This window comes from Crinia signifera, chromosome 7 (assembly GCF_055691185.1).
Source record: "Crinia signifera chromosome 7, ASM5569118v1, whole genome shotgun sequence".
NCBI classification, from domain to species: Eukaryota; Metazoa; Chordata; class Amphibia; order Anura; family Myobatrachidae; genus Crinia; species Crinia signifera.
This window is the reverse complement of record NC_139223.1, coordinates 186,047,608-186,070,763: the sequence shown is the minus strand read 5'-3', so window position 1 is coordinate 186,070,763 and position 23,156 is coordinate 186,047,608. Positions and strand designations below refer to the sequence as shown.

The window sequence follows — 23,156 nt, the reverse complement described above, 5'->3', positions numbered from 1 at the left end:
CAGGCTTTCAGCTGCACCTGTTTTGAAGCGCAAGAACCCAACAATTTTAAATCTCATCTTGGATGTTTTCTTGCTACCTCAAACTCAATATTTTCAAACCAGAATTAATTGTATTTTCAGCCAGCCAAGAACAGATAACATCCTGATATCTCCATAACTGTTGACAACTCGACAATCTACCCTACCCCACTAGCTCGTTGTCTAGGGGTCATCCTCGACTCTGAACTGTTTTTTGTTCACCACATTCAATCTGTCAATCTGTCTCCAAATCATGTTACATGCATCTAAAAAACATATCCAAAATACGACCCTATCTTACACAAGACACTACTAAATCTCTTATCCATGCACTCATTATATCAGGGTTGCCTTCCCTCCCGGAATGGCCGGGAGGGTCCCGAAAATCGGGTCACCCTCCCAGCCCCCCGGAAAGGTGGGCAACCCTCCCGGATTCTGGGGGACCCCCTCTCCCCCTCATTGCGGCTTCCCCCACCCCGGCCACGGCATTTAAAGGACCTTTTCTGACGATCTCCGGAGAGGGGGCGGGGCCAAAGTGTCATCATCCTGCCCTGCCCCCTCCACGGAGATCGTCAAATTGAGGAACTTTACTTCATGGGGGCGGGGCTTAATGATGTCACGTTAAGCCCCACCCCCTAACTCCTGCTGAAAGTCTCCTCTCCGGACTTCTCCAGGAGAGGAGCTTTTTAAAGTCGGCAACCCTGCATTATATCCCGCATTGACTAATTTATTTATTTATTAACAGTTTCTTATATAGCGCAGCATATTCAGTTGCGCTTTACAATAGCAGACAGTGATACAACAAAACAGGGTATTTACAGACAGTCAAAATGTAGGAGGGCCCTGCTCGCAAGCTTACAATCTATAGACTAATGCAATAGTTTCCTAAATGGTCTTCCCAAGAACAGACTCTCGCCCCCGCAATCCATTTTAAAGGCTGCTAGGCTGATCTTCCTAGCAAGATGCTCACCGCCTATTACAGGACTTTCATCGAGCTGCTCCCACCCTATGGAATGCCCTTCCACCAAGCACAATAAGACTCTCTACTTAAAACTCACCAGCCAATCAGCTTGTTTGAAAAAATGTCACAGGCTGTGTTTGAAAAATGAAAGGTGGGTAGGAGCTGATTGGTTGGTTGTTTATCACTCTCCAGTTTATCAATTTTCAAGGCTTAGTTCAATCTATGTCCCTATAGATTGTAAGCTTGCAGCAGGGCCCTCCTACCTCCAAGCCTGTCTGTTGTTACCCAGTTTGTTCTATCACTGTCTACAATTGTAAAGCGCAACGGAATCTGCTGCGCTATATAAGAAACTGTAAATAAATAAATAAATAAATAAAAACAGCACAATTTTACTGCTTAATAAGGAATATACAAAGCTGCCACTAGGGGGCAGCAATGTATAAGATTAGCATTTTCCGTGAACCACTATATAAACAATGCCATAAAAGCAAATGAAAGTGACAAACCTGGATTTATCGTACACAGAATGATCGGATTTTGTAGAATCCTCTATAAGAGGAATAACAATTTTCTCTGTTGAGTCCATTAGAAGTGTAAATGTTGGCTCCACTATGAAGTCTATAAAACCTGAAAGTTATAGAACGCGTGAGCCATTACTACATAGAAGATACAATGACAGCAATTGAAACAGATCGTTCGGCATTTTTCGAATACGAACAAAAATACAGTTTAAATCTAGCAATTGTGTTGTAACTGTTGCTTGTTTCTCTCAATTTCCGAAGACTATATCGTCTTTCTTTAGAAAAACCTTGAAATAAAAGTGATCGTCTTTATTGTTCCGCTGTACGTCATTTCAGATTTCAGGAGCTTTCAAGAGTACTTAGTAGTCCACTATTGATTGAAACGCATTAGATCGGCATGAAAGGCTGACAGTCAAAAGGAGGACATGACAGTGGGCAACACAAGATAAGGTCAATATGAGTTAAGGGGCGTACACACGTTGCCAGGTACTTTGTATTCAATCCTACTGTAATTCAATCCCAATCCCAATCGAATCGGCATAGAATTGGAAGATGCCTTGTACACATTTGATTTAGACATACAGATCTATAATAGCAGTACAGATCTATACTATATAATCTTGCTTGCGCAGTCTATTTTTTTATTTTCGATTTCGAAGCCGCGGGGTCGCACATTGAATACGTTCGATTTCCGTTCATTTTAAATCAGAGTTTGCTTATATAAGTAAAATGGAATAGAAAAATAGACAAAATCGGGCCTTATGTACACCGTATTCACATTATAAATAGAAAAAAACTCAACTTTTTGCACACTTCATTATCCATGCGGACTGCTACTGGGAATGGTAATCTGCAGGACTGCTATTAGAAACTGTGGGGTCCAGGACTGATTTCTAACCAGAGCGGCTGCCAGTACGTGAGCTCTCATTGGCTTACCAGAGGGTGCTGCATTTTAAATGGCCGTCAGCGTTCAGAGGTGAAGGAGACACCTGTGCTCCAGGAGCAGTGGGATTCAGCGGAGGCAGCTCAGCGGTGGCAGTCGGGGGTACGGTGGGCGGAATGAGTGGCCCTTACCTTCCCTCTCTGTCAGAGTGGCCGGGACTGGGACAGCTGCGCCCATAGTACCCCCTTGATGGAGGCCCTGGTAATCTGCGCCGAGTGGATCGGTAGCAGTGCGAGCCATGCAAGGGGACCCGGTACACTAATTGGGGGTTCATATGCTTGTGCTACAAGATAAAAATTGCCACAGAAAAAACTTAAATTCTCATGTCGACCTTTTCATATGTTGACTATTTTCATGTTGATCTTTTGCTTGTGTCAGCCTTTTTCCATGACAACCTAGACCCAGTCGGCCTTTTGGGGTCGACCCAGCCAATGTCCACCATCTCTGTCACCCTAATGAACCAAACCCGCTTAGGTCATTGGTTCATACATACTTACCTACTTTTATAGTTACCTCTCCGGGAGGGTAGGCGAGTATGGCTTCATGCAAAAAAGTTTAATAATCAATGACTTTAGTTTGCTTGTGGGTACAAATACATTTGTAAAAACATTTGTAAAAATAATGTTTTTGTTACCTATTTGTGATTGCGCTACCAGTGTAGATTTTCGGTCACAGAGTGGTGAGAATGGAAGCCCTAATTCAGCCTCTGTGTCACCCTGTAAGGAAAATTTGGTACTGTAAATATTTTGGTGAAGTATTAGAATTGTATTAATTGTATCACATCGACATTGTTCAACACAAATCACTTCCCTTATTAGATTCCAGCCTCTCACACAAGCGAGGAGTCAGTACACATGCAGCGAGTCAGGTAGATACATTACCAGTACTTATTGCAAGAGATATGGGTGGTTCAATGGCTTTATTCATGGTGCGTTTATGGGTGGGATGCACTATCATCCTCTGCCCCTTACAACCACTCCCGCCGGCTATCGCAATGATGCTAATGACATATGCTCTAACATAGCTATAACTTAGTATTGCAAAGGGCAACTCTTGCGATAAGAGCTACCCTTTGCGAAACAGCCAGCGGGGGTGAAGAGTGGGTGCCCAGTGGCTCTCTCTTCTCCGTCTGTCCCCGGCTGCTGCTGCGGGGCTCTGTCTCCTCCTCCCTGCACCCAGAAGGGATGTATGGAGCTAGGGATGAGGAGGTCATTGGTCCGGGCAGCACAGCAGGAGGCTGCCCAGACACAAGTGAGGATGGAGCCACGGTGGACCATATGGGCAGAGCTAGTGCAAGGCACGGGAGAGCCCCAGGCACGGGGGGGGGGGTGAAGTTGCCGCCGGCGCCGCCACGCTCCACGGCGGGGGGTGGGGTGGAGGAGGAGAGTGAAGGAGCAGCATCTCGCTCCATGGGGTGGGGGGGTGTGGGCGAGCGGGCGGCGGCGGGAGATGGCCGCAGCGTCGCTGCACGGGGGGCTGGTGAGAGAGAGAAGGAGCAGCATCTCACTCCAGGGGGAAGGGGGGTGTTGAGATGCGGCGATGGCTGCAGCTTCACTGCAGGGGGGGGGGGGGGCTGGTGAGACAGAGAGGGAGCCGCTCACCTGATGGGTGGGGGGCCGCTCCAAGTGGCCGGCGCCCTAGGCAAATGCCTAAGGCTGCCTAGTGGTGGCACCGGCCCTGCATATGGGGTGGCCGTTGATTGCAATAAGAAGCCTGCGAAACCCCTCGTGGTAACCTGGCGATCGGGTTTTAGAGCAATTCAAAATGTGGTAAAAACCTGATAAAGGGGGTTTTACCACAATTTTGCATCGGTGCATTCCACCCTATATCTGGGCCAAAATAGGATAAATAAATGGCTCTTTACAATTTAGAATACAAAATATGACGTTACCACTCCCCCAAAAGGCGAACATTGTCTATTATAAGTAGACTAATTGATTGGGTACGAGTCTCATCTCTATAAACAACTCCACACAAATTGTTGTTAAATGTAACATATGAAAAATTGTGTTACACTAGTGTTGTTTTTTCTTTCTTTCTTCTTTTTGGGTAACAATACGAGAACAAGGAAAGATCGCGGTCAGCGCCAAGGGATTAATTGGTATATTTTATATTCAAAATAAAAAAACAAGGCTCAGTACTGACCTCTAGTGACTGCAAAAGAAATTATCTAGGACTGTTGCACAGAGCTCCCTTTTAGGGAACACAGGATTATTCTGTTAAAATCTGATTAATGTATGCATGCAAAATGTCCAATTTACTTTCATTATTGATCTCATGGAGTGGATACTGTGTGTGACCAGGGCCGGCGCCACCACTAGGCAGCTTTAGGCATTTGCCTAGGGTGCCGGCCACTGGAGAGCGGCACTTGGGAGCCCCCCGTGGAGCCAGGTGAGCGGCACCTGCACCAACCCTCCCTTCGCCCGTGAACTGACTCGGCTGCACCCCCCCTCCCCCACCCCGCAGTAGAGTGGGTGACCGGTGGGGCTTGTCTTAAAACCCTCAGGCACGCCTAGCATTTTTCTGGACCCTCCCAGCATTTTCGTAGGCACGTCTGCATTTTTCTCGGCACTCCCAGGAAATGGCTGGTGTCCACCCACAGACACCTGTCAATCACCTTGCGAATGGATAGAATAGATATAGTAGCAGGATTTCAACACAGGACACATACTACATGCCGGACGCATGTGCAGTGTATTGATAATCGGCCGCCGTGCAAATTCACGGCCTTGTCATCGGGTTCGGTATTTGTCCCATTGTGCTGTGAATTTAATTTATTTGGCATTCAATCTTGAAAACAAAATTACTTTTTGTATGAAAGAAAATAATGCTTCTGTCCCCCTGGTTGATATTCTGAGGGAAATGTACTAATCGGCCATAATATACAATGCTCATGAATAGGAGACAGAAGGTCTGGGTATTAGGATCCCCTAAACCAGGCATGTCGAACTATGGCCCTCCAGCTGTTGTAAAACTACACATCCCAGCATGCCTTGCCATAGTTTTAGGCTTAGCATTCCCTAATGGCAAAACTGTGGCAAGGCATGATGGGACTTGTAGTTTCACAACAGCTGGAGGGCCACAGTTTGGACATGCCTGCCCTAAACCCACCAACTCCCCCCCCCCCCCCTCCCAACAGCGGACAGTAAAATATTTTGTGTGTTTTGGTTACTATCTGTTCATCAAATACGATAACCAGACAATTACAAAGGTATGGTATTATTTGTTAGAAGAGACATCCCTCTATCAAACGACGGGACACCATGGGAGTTTTAGACAGTATGGGGCTGATTTATTGCCCTCCGCATCCATGGAAAACGGAATTGAATATTTGCAGTGGATATTACACAGTTCAAACATCAGCTTTTACAAAAATAGCAAATAGAGTAAATAACATTGATGATACTTTCTGCTTATCATGTAGTGAATGGAATATTGAACTAGCACCTGTCGGAAGAATTCCTCCATTAGTAAGTCAGTCCATCGCTGATGCAAATCCCATCCTTTTGCAGGGTGACTGATATCAGCAGCGTGTAGTATCAACGACATGGCTTTCGATTTATCTATTCTGTCAAAGAAGAGCGATCAACAATGTTCTAAAACAAAACTCTGGCAATAAGCATTGAGTAATGTAATTACATATATCTTTTATTAAATAATAAAAATTATAATCAGGGCCGGCGCCACCACTAGGCGGCTTTAAGCATTTGCCTGGGGGCGCCAGCCACTGGAGGGCGGCACTTGGGAGCCCCCTGTGGAGCCAGGTGAGCGGCACCTGCACCAACCCTCCCTTCACCCGTGAACTGACTCGGCCGCATCCCCCCCCTCCCCCCCACCCAGCCGCAGAGTGGGTGACCGGTGGGGCTTGTCTTAAAACTTCCTGCACTTCACTTGTACAACGACTCAGCGGTGGAGCAACTCACCGGGCGCAGCTCTGCCCCCCCGTGGCAACGGCAGAATCCCTCCCCCACCATGGCGGCAGCCACACACCCCCACTGAGCTAGTGAGCGGTGGGGTGCCCCCATCACCGGCACTGATTATATATTTGCATAACTGGTGAATTACTCAATTATTGTACTAAATGTATAATGTACAGTTGTTTTGGTCGTCAGTTTGCCTTCTTATGATTACAAAACTTCACAAATTTAACCTTCTGATGAAGATGTGTTAGGATATACAACACGTTAAGGACTACTGTATGTGATATATATATATATATATATATATATATATATATATATATATTTCTATGAAAGACATTTTACATCCATAATTGGCTGCCAAAAGTGTATCTAGAAATGGTGTGTATATAATTTAATCACATAATATATCCTCAATGCGACATAAAATAAATCCAATGAAGGAAAATACTTACCCTTCTGGCTGTTGTAATGTATTCCTCATAGTTTTTATCTGTTGGAAATGACCCGACATATCTGTAGATAAAACCATCTCAATCACCAACGTTCGTAAGTCTCTGTAAACAATCACACAGTATATAATAATAGAATTTGCCTGCATACTATGGTAAGTACAGCCTTAGATGTAAGGATGGCCATTGACCATTGATGGTTAACTACCATCGTTGGTTAAACACTGATGGTCTACAGTTTTGCCCTATACGGTTCCTCATCAATTGTTTCATAACATCTAGATTAACCACCAGTGGCACCATTACCAAAGTATTTATTGTTAGATGTTAATATTTTGCACATATTGAATTAGGTATTTGATTTGGTAAGACATCCACACAATAAATTTTGCCTTAACTAGAACTAGGTTATAAGTTTACAAATCTTTCCAATGCCAATTGTAAAGCACAATGGAATATGCTGCGCTATATAAGAAACTGTAAATAATTAATACATACATCTAAATTTCTATATAGTTTCTATATACTGTAGTTTCTATATATTGAGTGGTGAATAGGGTAAAAACAAAACTAATATAATAATGCAGTAAAATAATGCAGACATGTTTTTTAATTGTATCGAAAAAATTATGCATATGTCCTAGCAGTGAAAATAAAAATATAGTCTGATGTATTTAGCTAATGATTAAATTATACCAACCCAAATCAAATTGAAAACATTTTATTTGTACTGCCTACCAGTACTACCATTCCCAAACATGCTAATTCCCTTAAAAAGAAAAAGAAATTATTTTAGGTCTAATTAATAAATAATACAATTAATGAATAACTAAATAAAAAAATAGTTGTTAAAAGGCAAATTTTATTGTGATGAATAGATATTACTTTACAAATGCAGTGTCATTTAAATAATTTAGAATGAAAAAATATTTGTTCATTTACATACACAAGGCCTTCAAATATAAATGTTACATATACAGTACTGTAACTTTATTTAATTGTGTTAATCAGTTTTTCATTTTATTGTTTAGAAGTCTAGCTGGACATAAAGAACAAAACTACCGTTTATCCTCTTTGAAAGCATATACTAACTGAAACCATATGTACAGTAGAACCTAAAATATTATAATGCCTGTTGATCAACCAGTCTCACCAAAGTTAAGGTGCTAAATTGCTACTGAGAGGCAGAGGCGTAGGGAGGGCGGAGCCACCGGAGCTCATGCTCCGGGCGCAGATTGGTGGAATGGCGCCGCCGGCCTGCCCCCCCTCCGCAAATGATCCCCTGCTACACTAATGGCGGGGCAGCAAGTGCTGGCGCCTGCCCTGCCCGGCGCCTAGCTGCTGGTCCTGTCACTCAGCATTACTACAGCCTGATGTCTGTTGCTGGATGCTGCTTGAGAGATCAGACCGGGCTGCAGGTCCGAGCACAGACACGGGCATGACGCTGGTGCAGGCTGCTTGTGTTCTCCGGGGCTGCAGACAGAGGATCAGAGGCTCACAGTGCCGGAGAAGCAGCTCGCGTCTGGCACTTCTCACCTGCCAGCTCGGACAGCCAGCCCAGCGTCTCCCTCCGTAACTGTAAAGTTTTATCTTTAACCTTTAACTTGTGCACACACATCAGCTGACCCCCGTTATTGCCGCTGATGAGTGCACACGGATGGGAGGGAGGAGGGGGGAGTGAGGGGAGGAAGCTACAAATCTCTGTCCTTTAATTAAAGTAAGCATTCCCCCAAATACAGGAGTAAGAGACACAGGATAATGTGGTGGTGTTATCATCACTAGGCTGCCTAGACGTTACAGTGTCTTATATAGCGCAGCAGATTCCGTTACAGTGTCTTATATAGCGCAGCAGATTCCGTTACAGTGTCTTATATAGCGCAGCAGATTCCGTTACAGTGTCTTATATAGCGCAGCGGATTCCGTTACAGCATCTTATATAGCGCAGTAGATTGCGTTACAGTGTCTTATATAGCGCAGCAGATTCCGTTACAGTGTCTTATATAGCGCAGCAGATTACTTTACAGTGTCTTATATAGTGCCGCAGATTCCGTTACAGTGTCTTATATAGCGCAGCAGATTCCGTTACAGTGTCTTATATAGCGCAGCAGATTCCGTTACAGTGTCTTATATAGTGCAGCAGATTCCGTTACAGTGTCTTATATAGCGCAGCAGATTCCGTTACAGTGTCTTATATGGCTCAGCAGATTCCGTTACAGTGTCTTATATAGTGCAGCAGATTCCGTTACAGTGTCTTATATAGTGCAGCAGATTCCGTTACAGTGTCTTATATGGCGCAGCAGATTCCGTTACAGTGTCTTATATAGCGCAGCAGATTACTTTACAGTGTCTTATATAGTGCCACAGATTCCGTTACAGAGTCTTATATAGCGCAGCAGATTCCGTTACAGTGTCTTATATAGCGCAGCAGATTCCGTTACAGTGTTTTATATAGCGCAGCAGATTCTGTTAGTAACAGAATCTGCTGCGCTATATAAAACACTGTAACGGAATCTGAACACTGTTACAGAGTCTTATATAGCGCAGCAGATTCCGTTACAGAGTTTTATATAGCGCAGCAGATTCCGTTACAGTGTTTTATATAGTGCCGCAGATTCCGTTACAGTGTCTTATATAGCGCAGCATATTCTGTTACAGTGTCTTATATAGCGCAGCAGATTCCGTTACAGTGTCTTATATATTTCAAATGTAACATGCCAACACATGTTAGCCACGCCCCCAATTCATTACCGGGAGGGGGAGGGGTGGCGCAAAATATGCCCTTGCTCCGGGCACCATGGCACCTAGCTACACCGCTGCTGAGAGGTAGATTTCAATAAATTAGCCAAAAACTATATATATTTCAAATGTCAATATAAAAAAAAAAAATCAACCTGCTTTTGCCTTTTGGAAACAATATCTGCTTTAAATCTTATGGCTGAATTGCCTAAATCTCAGACTCATTTACCCCTAAATTGCTTTTCATAATTAGGATTTGTTTTCCCTATGGTAATACATTTACTCTCTATTAAAATAAAATACAATAAAATACCATTAACAAAATATTATTGATATTCATGATCCAATATGTTGCTACTCACTACTCACCCTAATAACAGTACCTGTGCATCATTAACCACAATACCACATTTCTAAATATATAATTTAAACATGAGTAAAATATGAGTCTTACTCTCTAATTATTTTTCTACAGCATTAACTTTATAGAACATGTATTTAGTGTGATATGCCTGAATTATGTTAAACAATAACAAGATTTATGATAATTTATTTACTTATAATGAATGAATTAAATAATTTAAAATTGAAATCAATCAATTCATGAAAAGTAAATATTTATTTCTCAACCACGTTTAAAATTTACCTTTACATTGATAAATCATATAGAGTATATTGTGTTCTTATAAAATATGTGAAATATGTAATCTGATAATCTATTTAAAATAAATTTGCTGTTTTTTTAGAAAACAAGATCAAATTTACCTCCAGTCATCTTTGGACACATTTACCAAAATATTCATGTCATCCTCTTGCATAATACGATAGGAAGCACTTACATGGTGATTTTCTAGGACTGACCGGTCATTGTACAGTATTGCAGCATCAGATCTAATCAGAGAGAATGGCAAAATGTAAAATGAATTTTGATATTGCTATGTATTTGTGTCCATATTTCTTATAGCCTACAAAACTTACAATATCTTTCTAACAAGTCATAAATAACGATGCTGAGTTAAAATACATACATTTTAGATATCTGGTATATATATTTTTAGATGACCTTTTAACAGTCATAGTCACATCTGTAATTTAAATCAACCAATGAATAAGAAACTCTGTCCAAGGTCTATCATAAATTCCAGCTAATGCTGTATAATTCTTGATTTCATTTGTTTAAATTCAGCAATCAAAGACATCGGAATTGGCTTTATGTAAAACAAAATAAATTGTTGCTTAAAGCAAACATCTGTTTTATCTGGAGATGGAGAAAATTTCAATGAACACGATTTAAAGGACGCTGTTGGTGAATTGATTAATGACTATTAATGTTCACCACTATCCAATTTGTTACCACTTTTATAGTGTATAGTAGCTGTTAAAAAAAATATATAATGTATTGATTTAGCTATACGTGAATATATAAAAGGCAATTTTGTTTTAATTTTCCCCTAAGATTTTTAATATGGCATTTGCTAATTGATTAAGCAGACATGAAACCCTGATACTTGAAGATATTTAAAGATATTCTAAAATTCCAGAAACGGATCACTCATTTGTAGCTGTACTGTAGGTTACTGAGACCAACTGATTCAAAATAGATGTATCGTAGGACCATAAGAGCAGAGGCTTCCTGCTGTGGCTTCTCTAGTCAAGGGCAATCATTTAAAACATTTAATAATCACTATATCAATCAATCTATATATTACTAGTAACTCTTTAATACTAAAATATCTTATAGAAATGCAATAGGTTTAGTGAGTCCTATTCAGAATCTATGTAAAAATTCAAAATGACTCTCAGGCCCAATCAATATCTTATTGAGATTCACAGGTGGAAAATCAATCTCTATCTGCCTAGTGGGCGGTCTTTGCATCCTACTACACTACCGATAGGCTTAAGCTGTTAAATTTGGCTAAACAAATAAGGGATTGGATTAAAAACGGTCAGTTTATAGTTTCCAGCTATTGTACATAATATCCAAGTAGGCATCACCTTGGGCTTCTTATTACCTTGTCTGTATATGGAAGTTGTTTGTGGTCCCTGTGTGCTCATAGTCATGGATAGCAGCAGCTAAGATCATTGCCAATATTTCCAGTTCTGTGAGCCAGTGCTGCCAAATACAAGTGGTTGCATATTACTACACACGTGCCATGAAAAAGATGAATTTTGCAAAGTAGCAAGCATAAATTCTGAATGTGTGAATATACACTATATACAGATGGAGCCTTCTTTAGCTAGCCTTCTCTGGATAGCCATGGCTCACCAAGCCCTAATGTTCTTAGCTGCAATACAATACATAGAACAATATAATAGGGCAGGCATGTCCAAAGTCAGGCCCGGGGGCCAATTGCGGCCCGTGCTGTAATTTCAAGCGGCCCGCAGCCTCCAGCTGGAAGCGGGCAGACCATCAGATGTGGGAGGGTCAGGCTTGGGGATATACAATGAATGGAGGCACTGATGGACATTAAGAGAAGGGGGCAGGCTGGGAGACAGAGTGAATGGGTGAAGAATGGGGAACATACAGTGAATGGGGGACATACAGTGAAGGAGGGGCAGGCTGGGGGACATACAGTGAATGGGGGCAGGCTGGGGGACATAGAGTGAATGGGGGCAGAGTGGGGGATGATTCTGATGTGATTAATGATTCAAAGAATGTCAGGCTGAATGGTCGGCCCCCACACATTTACACTTCACCAAATCTGTCCCTCGTCGCAAAAAGTTTGGACACCCCTGCAGTAGGGGATTAGCAGAGGATTAAGTCTGACAGCAATGGCTCTCTTAATCCTATTAAAGGGCTAGACGAGGATGGCTCTATCTGTACCTATCATGATGGATAATAAGGATTATTTTCTGGAGAGCCCAGAAGGATATGCTGTGCTGCGCAATACCAATATTTGAGGCATTGTACAGTGGGGCCACAATGACGCATCTCAGCATGAACACCATTCTCTGATACCACTAGTATTTTAAGTAGGGAGCCGAGGGGGGGGGGGGGGTGAGGGGGGGGGGGGGGACTTGCCCACCTTTCTGGGGAAGGCGAATTTTGATGACTGCAGACTGTATATTTTTCCTTACTTGTACGGAAATACCCCAAGTTACCGATTCCTGTTGTACTGTATAAAATGTATGCGACTGAGGACAGATACAGTATTCAGAAAGTTTAGAATTCTAAATGTATAAAACATATCCCAGCTTTGTGTTATTCTGCCAGGAGGGTTAGAAGCTAAAGTGCGTGACTATAAAGTGCATATGCCAAGAATCATTAACATTACACACAGCAAGGAACAGAATACGAATGACTTGCTCTCAGGTGTTGTAACAAATTCATTGAAATAAACAAATTATTGTAACAGTGCAAATGTGCTTCTTATCAGAGAACACAAACTGTGATTTATCAAGTTCTAAAACAGGTAATGCTAATGTGTATATATATATATATATATATATATATATATATATATATATATACATATATATATATATAGACGGTGTATTTGCAGTATATATAGCAGTGTGTCCATGAAGCAATGGGACTTCCAATAACGATTCTCTAGCCAAATTCTTAGTCAACGTTTAGGTGTTGCCAAAACAGGAAGGGTGGTCGATTGCGCTAATAGTGAACACTTTAGTTTGGGGCGTGACCTCAGACGTGATGACGTAACACGCTGGTGAGCAAGAGGCGGCGGGGAGCGTGTGAGATGGAGGCCGTGACTACCGCTGAATGCTGTTACGGCTCTACTGCCTGAGACCAGCCGAGACTGCTGAATGCTGCGACGGCGCTATTATTTGAGCCCAGCTGAGACAGTGCGTTCACCCGGCACTTTACAATAGATGCACCTTCTCTTGAATCAAGCCGAGCGAGGAACAGCAGACGCGGCATGCAGCAAGCCAAGAACGACTACAAGCAGGAACGGGACCTGATACCCTAAGTCCCTCCACCCCCCCCCCCCCCCTATACCAGGCGAAGACATCAATCGGCAGCAGGACGGGAGGCTGGGAATCGAGGAAGGGAAGGAGCTGGAGCCTGCGCCACGCCATACCGGCTAGCGCTGAGGCTATACACCTGCCGTAGGGCTCGCTCCAGACGCCGACAAGCATGAGGCTACAAGCGGGCACAAGAGAAACACGCAGCAGCAGTAAGAGCCCGGGGGGAACGTGAGTAGCTGCAAACGCAGCGGAGCACTATTTTTGCCTTCATAATAATATATAAAATGGCAGCATGAAAGGAACTGTACCCAATAGACTAGCTCTGTGTTGAAACCCTCTTCTTGCCCTCACTCTGAACGTGGAACTGTGCGAAAAGCGCTCACTCCCAGCCCGGAGTGAATTTAGTATAGCCTCAGAGCAGAGAGGAGTGTTAGGCTAAGACCTGGAGATATTGGTGATTGTACCCCAGGAGGGGGGGGATACCTGGACAGAGTGCCGTTAGTAAATTCCCACGTTTACAGGTGTGGCGTGTGCACTATAAGCCGCATAATCGATTCTCTAGCAGCCTCACAAAAGTGTTTTCACCTAATTAATCAATAACCTGCCAAATTAAAATATGGGGAAAACAACGCAGACGACAGCAGCTGCAAAGCTGGCACGCTTTGCCAGCGGAACGAGTGCCCAAACTAGAAACAAGGAGACGCGGGAATCCTTATCCCCAAACACATCGGCTATGGGTAATCAGGTAGAAACATCTGGAGAACCTACCCTACAACAGTTATTAGAGGCAATAACGGGAAGTGAGACCAGAATTGGGGAAAAAATCTCCCAAACACAGGCAGAGATTGGCCTGATTAGACAGGATCTACAAAAGATCCAACTCAGGGTGGAGGAGACCGAAAAGAGGATCTCAACAATAGAGGACAGACAAATTAAGATGGAGACACAACTCAACAATAACATGCATATAATAAAAGGTCTACAGAGCCAGCTGACAGAAGTTGAAGGTCGGGCTCGTAGAAACAATATAAGAATTGTTGGGATCCCTGAGAAAACTGAAGGTGTAGACCCGCAAAAATGGTTAGAGAATTGGTTAACTACTCAATTTGGAAAAGAGGCCTTCTCCAATGTGTTCTGTGTTGAACGGGCCCATAGAATCCCCTTACGACCAGGTCCCCCAGGTGCTCCTCCCAGGGCCATGATCGCAAAGATTCTTAACTTTCGCGATAGGGATGTTATTCTACGGCTTGCCCGGGGAAAAAACCCAATAGAGATCCATGGGTCCAACATCATGTTCTTTCCTGACTTTGCAAAGGAGGTACAGAAGGAGAGGCAAAAATTCATAAATGTTAAAAAAAGGCTCCGTGAGCAAGAATTACAGTATGCCATGTTGTACCCGGCAAAGATGAGAGTCATTGTGGACGGTATAAGTAAATTCTTCATTACCCCAGAAGAAGTGTCAAGCTGGCTGGATGGCCGGAGGAAATAGTATTTCATCTTGAACTTATGTGGACACTGTTTTTTATTATGAGGACTTGGTCTTTATAAGTCTGGGGGTCCGGGAATGTATATATCAGCTACGTGATTTAGGTATAGGGGGGGGACTGGGGGAAAAAGGGAAAAAAATAAATAAATAAATAAATAAATAAAAAATTATTAAAAAAAATCTGAAATAATATAAGATAGGGAAAGGTCTTCGTAACTAGATAAATATGAGATACTAGGTGGTCTACCAAAAGAAAATTGGCGGCTAAGGATGTCCACATGCTATATCAGTCAATGTAAAGAAAATTAAGCAGAAAGCCGCTTCATGGGAACCAGCTAGTCATCAATGAGGTTATGGGGGTAAATACGCCCCATCTGGGAGGGTTTGGGGAGGGGGGGGGGGAAGGGGAGAGTGCTGGGGGGCGGGGGGCTGGCGGGGGAGGGATAGGGGGATTTAAGTGTGCTATTGGGGTGATGGCATACAGGGAGGGGGGGAAGAAGATGGGCAATTTACGGAGAATAACGAATAGAGGTATTGGATACACCGGTATGAATTTTTTGAATAGAACACAATATTTAAGAGTTTTAGAGAAAATACTTAAAGTTAGTTATGGTTAAATTGATATATTGGAACACGCGGGGTTTAAACGATAAACTGAAAAGATCTATTGTTATGAATCAGGTTAAGAAATATAGTGCACAAATTATATGTTTAGCAGAAACACATCTCACACACCAAAGAGTTGGTATGTTAAAAAGGACATGGATTGGACAGTCCTATCACTCATGCTTCACAAATGATTCACGAGGGGTTTCAGTATTGTTCCACAGGAACACACCCTTCCATTGCGTCAGGCAAGATATTGACGCATATGGAAGGTATGTGTTCCTGCAGGGAAATATAAAGCATAAGTCAATATGTATTTTGGCAATCTATATCCCCCCTCCGTTTCAATATGAAATATTGATAAAAGCGGTTGCATTTGCCTCCAAATCTATAAATAAAGAATTGCTTTGTGTAGGAGATCTAAACAATGTTATGAATCCCACAATTGATCGCTGGTCAAAAAATTCGAGATCTGGAAAGGGAAATAATAAAGGGTTGCATAATTTTATGGAAAATATAGGCTGGTTGGACATATGGCGAGAGAAGCATGGGGACGAGATTGCATACTCATGCTATTCACAATCCCACGAGGCACTATCCCGGATCGACATTGCCTTTGCAGACAATAATACACTAGGGCGGGTGGAAAAAATCAACTACCTCCCACGTGGGATTTCGGATCACTCACCAGTCATGCTGCAATTAGCGGATAATGTAGAAGTAGGGAATAGACTCTGGAAATGCCACCCTAATTGGCTGCTGCAAATGGGCCCGGATGTTGATCTTGGTACAGAATGGCTAGAGTACTTTCAGAGAAATATGGATTCTGCCGAAATGAGTATAGTATGGGATACGGGAAAAGCGGTGATGAGAGGAGCCTTGATTAAACAAATAGCCCAAATAAAAAAACTGACCAGGGAAAAAAATAATACTTTAGAACTAGAAAGTAAAAAGTTAGAAATAAAATACTGGCAGAGTAAGTCTGAAATAGATAAATCGACATGGTGGGCAGCCAAATCAGCTTGGGTTCGGGAAAGCCAAGAAAACGCTATAAAACAAGCCCAGTTTAGCTCAAAATATAGATATTTCCATGGAGATAGGGCCGGTAGATATATGTCTTACCTGATCAACAGTGAATTACCTCAAAAGAAAAATAATATAAGTAACATAATTGATAAACAGGGGGTCCTAATAGAGGATACACGAGGTATTGCCCGGGCTTTTTCCCAATATTACGAAGAATTATATTCTTCCCGTATTGAGAGAAATGCAGAGGAAATAAGTCACTACCTGGAGGAGATTCCAATACCCAAGGTAGAAATGGAGGATATGGTGGCGCTCGAGGGTGATATACAGTTGAATGAAATCAAGGAGGCGATTCAAGCGTTGCCAGGGAGTAAAGCGGCGGGTAGCGATGGTCTACCGGCTGAATTGTATAAGAATTATATTGATGTGTGTGCCCCTATATTATTGCAGACATTTGGGAAATGTTTGGAAGCTGGTAGTTTGCCAAACTCTATGGGGGAGGCACTAATTGTGGTGATACACAAGGAAGGAAAGGACCCACGACGAACAGAATCATATAGGCCAATTTCTCTTATAAATATGGATGCCAAAATATTGGCAAAAATTATAGCGAAAAGAATTGAGGGAGCAGTTGATCAGCTCCTAGACGAGGATCAAGTGGGATTCCGAAAGGGGAGAAGCACGGCAATTAACATCCGCCGCTTCTTCACAAATGTCCAACTGGAGGCACCCCAATCGGAGATGGATCGGGTGGTCACACTCGACGCAGCCAAAGCTTTTGACTGCGTCGAGTGGGAGTACCTATGGGCCGTGTTGAGCAGGTTCGGATTTGGACCAAAAATCATTGGATGGATCAAAATGTTATATCAATCCCCAATGGCTAGGGTCGTGGTGAACGGATACACCACGGAACCGTTTGGATTAAGCCGGGGGACTCGTCAGGGGTGTCCACTGTCCCCGATCCTGTTCAACCTGGCCCTAGAGCCCCTTGCTTGTAAAATTAGAGAAATAGACAGGAGGGAAGTTCCCGAGTCAGAGGGTTTAGATAAAAAGGAGATTATCTCTCTGTATGCCGATGATATGATGATATTTGCCGGGCATCGCACTCGTGCGCTACCAATATTACTCCAAACTATTGAAAAACATGGGCAGTACTCAGGTTTAGTGATTAATTGGGAAAAATCAAATATAATACCAAAAAAAGGCTTAGCCATTCACCAAGTAATAAATAAGGAGCTTAAATGGACTGACCAGGTGGAATACTTGGGAGTAACGATCTCTAATAACCCCAAGGATTATATCAATAATAATTTGATACCTGGGATTAAGTGGTATCGGGAAAAAGCTCGGGCATGGCAAAAACTACCATTAACGGTAACAGGGAAAGTTAATCTAGTGAAAATGACGGTATTACCGAAACTATTGTATATTCTCCAGAATACTCCTTGCCATATTCCAGGGAAAATATTCGGACAAATAGACACTATAACCACGTCATTTATATGGGGGAAAAAAAGGGCCAGATTAGGATTAACTACCCTTACAAAAACAAAACAACTTGGGGGTTTAAGTCTTCCAAATTTCCGGTTATATTATATGGCATCTCAAATTTCCCAACTCCAGGGGTGGATAAATGGGCAAATGGAGGGACACAGTAAAAATATGGTCTTACAATCCTATGGAAACATAGATCCAAAACAGATTTTATTAGTATGTGATAAAATGAAACCAGCAAACATGATTATGTGTTTGATCTTTAAGACCTGGATTGCAGTCCATAAACTCTTGGGCTACGAATGGATAGACCCAGAAAGCCCAATATGGGTTAGTAGAATTAATAACAAGGATAAAAATAATATGGCCAATATGATCGAGACCAAGGAAACCTGGGAAAAAGTAGGCATAAAGAATATTGATCAGATATACCATGAAGGTAATTTAAAAAGCTTTGCCCAGCTTCAAAGGGAATATAATCTCCCCCAGGAATATAATTTTCGATATATACAATTAAGAAATAGATTGAAAGAAGCCCTAGGAACCAAGGAAATAATTATTCAGGATTCACCAATTAAAAAATTATTAAGCAGGGAGAGGAAAGTAAAAATAGCCGAGCTGTATAAAATATTTATCACCGCTTTACCAGTCCCACAGATAGAAAATATTAGATCTAAATGGGAGCAAGATATGGGTAGATTCACCGATATGGAATGGGCCCAAGCAATATCATCACTTAATCGAGCTACCAAGTCCATAAAATTTCAACAAATTCAGTACTTCATTACTCATCGGGCATACGTCACTCCAGTTCAAATTAACCTCTATGACGGGAACAGGAGTGCCGTATGCCCTAAATGTAAGAACAGCCCTGGAACGTTTTTTCATATGATTTGGCAATGCAACGCAATAAAAAAACTTTGGAAGGAGGTAATAGATATATTAAAGGAAATAGGCTGTAGAGAACAGGATATAGACTGTAGGCTATGTATTTTGGGTATAAAAATGAACCACCTAAGAGGGATGGAGGGAGATATGATTGAATGTTTGATTACACTTGTCAAGGTTTTAATGGCAAGAAAATGGATGGCAAATGATTGCCCGAAAAAAGCAGAATGGATTAAATTGGTGAACGACACTATTATACACGAAAAACATATGCACTTTAATAATAAGGATAAGCTGAGTAAATTTTTGAAGAAGTGGGATAAATGGTTGAAATCGAAATATTATTGCACTTTAATATAATTTTTGAAAAAAAAAAAAAAAAAAAAAGGATCAGACACGGTGTAGATTTAAGGACTAACATTGCCAATAATTCGCTATTCTATAATATAAATTGTAAAAAGCCCAAGGGATTAGGGAGGGAGGGGGGGGGGGCCGGGGGGGTAATTGCAAGCAGACAAGTAATAGATATGCCTAGATACAAATTAAATAAAAAGTGTCAATTTGTGATGAATTTTCAGAAAGAAAATATATATGTAAAAAATGTGCTGGAATACTAGATCTATGAAGATGTTTGTAAAGTGTCCAATGTTTTATATATTGTAAATGTTATATATGTAAATTTTAATGGGAAAAAAAAGAAAAAAATCTTTTTCAATAAAGAAATACTGAATTAAAAAAAAAAAATAGTGAACACTTTAAGTGACAAATATGTTAAAAAGATCAGGTATATAGTAAAAGGTAACAATTTATTAGTAAAACATATCACCTCCTAAAAAAGTCTGGTAACACCAGTGAAGGTAATTCCAGCGCCCCCCACTTGTGGGTCTCACCAAGTTGGCACATCGAACTTCTCACAGAGGGCCAGATGTATCAAGCTTCGAAAGTGATAAAATAGAGAGTGATAAACAGTCAGCCAATCAGCTCCTACCTACCATGTCACAGGCTGGGTTTGAAAAATAAAAGGTAGGAGCTGATTGGCTGCTTGTATATCACTCTCCACTTTATCACTTTTTGAAGCTTGATACATCTGGCCCAGAGAGAGAATCTCCCCTCAGACCAAGTGAATTGGCCCCCCACTTTTTGTTCTGAGGTCCCAACACCCCCCTGGAGACCACCCCCCCCCCCCCTGGAAATTCAGTACCACCTGTGGAGCAACCCTAACCCAGCCCAAATAATGGATTACAAATACAAAATTTCGTGAATCCATCTTTATTTCTTTAGGAAAATTCCATCGGACTGGACATTCTGGGAACCCAAGGGTGACTATGAATCTAAGTGTCACTTTGTTTTTATTTTATTTTATCACATAATCATGTTTTAATAATAAATTGTTACCTTTTACTATACACCTGACCTTTTTAACATTATTTGTCACTTAAAGTGTTCACTATTAGCGCAATCGACCACCCTTCCTGTTTTCTTTATATTGTATTGGGGCTGACTCCCCTTTTTTTAGATTGCTGCTTACCAGCTAAGCACACTCATACTGAAGCACCTTTAGTGGATAACTTTATATCCCCTTTTTTCCGTTTAGGTGTTGCCACCTATATCATGAACAAGATCAACATGCTCTTGATAAAATAGGAAAACTGAAACGTTGACTAAGGATTGAGCTTAAGAATTTTATAAATGAAGCGTCGTCGAGCGACATTTAATATGGATTTTATTGTCTGAGTATAAACAAACCCAGCAACTTTATTTGTGCAACAAAATGGGTGCATGCTCCTTTTGTCATATATATATATATATATATATATATATATATATATATATATATAATACAGCAGGTAGGGCGGCACTCACAGCAAAATAAGGCTCTCAAGGCGGATCGTATCTCCGCCTTGAGAGCCTTATTTTGCTGTGAGTGCCGCCCTACCTGCTGTATTATTTTGGACCCCCCTGCTGGGAGAATCCAGGCGATGGCACCCCATGTGAGTTTGAACTGAGGTGTGCTCACCCAAACTGTGACTGTATATATATATATATATATATATATATATATATATATATATATATATATGACTTCTGGTTGTTCTGGATGCTTCTCATTTTAGATGGGATTGCGACCTTCATGGATAGTATGTATATATATATTTATATTTGTATAATTGGTGAATTCTGATGTCATCACTATTAATCAGTGAGTACCACTACCATCATTTGTACTTCTCTAAATGTAATCTCCAGATTACTGCTAGTACATTATCATACGTTGTTGCTTACCATGATACCTGTGTGAAGCATTATATAGTGCACAGTTTGGGTAACGTCAGCGGCATGAATCAGATTGTGGTATGGATTTTTGTACTTGCTGTAACCAACTTCCAAAGCTTCCACAAATGATACAAGGCAGGCAACAGGGATCTAAAGCCGGGAAACACAGATCAATCAAGTACATTTATCACACATGTGTGCAGTTAAACAAATGGATGTCAATTATCTCATTATTTACATTTACATGGCAAGACAATGACGCCGTTCACCTGTAGAACAGGCCGATTGCACTAAGATATTGTAGCTGATACTGCTGGAGGTGTAACAAAACTTCGGGAGATACAGTATAACTTAGAAAAGTTGGCCATAGCAACCAATGTGGTTGAACTTGTGAGGATGGGGCCCAGAGGCAAAAACATGCTTTGGGTCCCCTCCTCCACCCCATCATTGGTTCATGATACAGTATGTCGGTAGTACACCAAGATAGAGGTAAGGGAAAGTCAAGGCAGAGGGTGAAAGGGGAATCAGTGGGTCATAAGGGGAATCAGTGGGTGATGGGAGAGGCAATGGGAGAAGGAAGAGGCAAAGTGAGAAATATAGTCAGAAGACTAATGCTCTGACCCTATGGGAGAAATATACGAAGAATCACGTTGGGCTGCAACCCGTTATCACAACTTGTCACACGAACGATTTGCTCAGTTAATAGCAAATTTACTAAGAATCATGTTTGCTTGTGTATGGTCATTTGATGTGTTACTAGTCGTGTTATGTCATGTGCAAGTTTAGTTGTTTTAGTTGAATTTGCAAATCGTAGTAAATCATCAAAAATTGCAAACATATTCCTTTTGGTTTGAACAAGTGCATGCTACAGTGTTGTCAAAAATTGGTGCACTGATGGCATACAGTATGTTCAGTCCACGGAACTGGATATCCTGTCTCAGCCATGCTTTTCAGCAGGAAGATAATCCTTCAGCTGACTTGGTGGCCTTTCAGAAGCATCCTGATTGAGAGTGTGCTCACGGAAATGTTTTTTTGTACATTGTGTTACGATTTTGGTGGGAGTTCGATTGATTCTTAGTAAATTTGTGATTTGCACTGGTACCAGTTATTTTCATGAAGTTAGGTTGCCGTGATTTTGTCTTTAACGTTGAGATTGACATGCGATATCTATGCAAATTGCTGGTTTGCAAAATCCCAGCTTTAATCACTGAAATCTATCCCTGTGTGTGATGTCATCTATCATCAACAGGACATACTGTAACACTCCTCCCAGTACAGTGATGTCATTGACTTCTGGTTAACAGATCAGCTGCACTGTAATAAGTTTTAGTCAGAATGACCGGTACTTGTTTCCTAGCACGGCCACAATCGCAGGCATCGTGTGCCTTAACTTTAAGGCACACGATGCCCGCGATTTCCTTTGAAAAAAGTACAACTCGGGTACATCGTGTCGGTCATGTGCCTTAAGAAGGCACACGACGCGACCGACGCGATGCCCACGATTTCCCCATAGGCTTCAATGTTAAAATATTTTGACATTGAAGCCTATGCGCGCCCGACGCGATGCCCCCGATTTCTCCATAGGCTTCAATTTTAAAATATTTAACATTGAAGCCTATGCGATGGACCCGATTTGTTCATAGGCTTCAATGTTAAAATATTTAAACATTGAAATTGAGTCCATTTAACATAGGAAAAAATGGGAAAAAGCCCAATATGGGCCATTTCTCATTGGGTATGGCCCGTCATGTTTGTAAAAAATAATGGCCCCCCATTGTGGCCGCCACCCCCACGATTGATGCAAACCCGAAGCGTGGCGAGCGCAGCGAGCCCGCGTGGGGCGGCGGTGCGCGTCCTCCGACCTTTTCATTCCCCTACTATCCACGTCGGCGTGGAGTTGA

The 23,156-nt window shown here is 41.8% G+C and overlaps 1 protein-coding gene across 4 annotated transcripts in view; it reads right to left on the bottom strand.

Annotated features, from left to right (window-relative positions):
• Positions 1-23,156, bottom strand: part of PDE1A (phosphodiesterase 1A) — a 227,683-nt gene that overhangs the window by 16,292 nt on the left and 188,235 nt on the right. For all 4 annotated transcript variants that reach the window (XM_083154685.1, XM_083154688.1, XM_083154689.1 and 1 more), the window contains 7 exons: positions 21,265-21,405; positions 11,564-11,664; positions 10,317-10,442; positions 6,819-6,920; positions 5,891-6,011; positions 3,078-3,159; positions 1,486-1,606 (listed from right to left, as the gene is read on the bottom strand). In XM_083154685.1, coding sequence (XP_083010811.1) covers positions 1,486-1,606; positions 3,078-3,159; positions 5,891-6,011; positions 6,819-6,920; positions 10,317-10,442; positions 11,564-11,664; positions 21,265-21,405 — 794 coding nt within the window. The remainder of the gene's footprint in view (positions 1-1,485; positions 1,607-3,077; positions 3,160-5,890; positions 6,012-6,818; positions 6,921-10,316; positions 10,443-11,563; positions 11,665-21,264; positions 21,406-23,156) is intronic.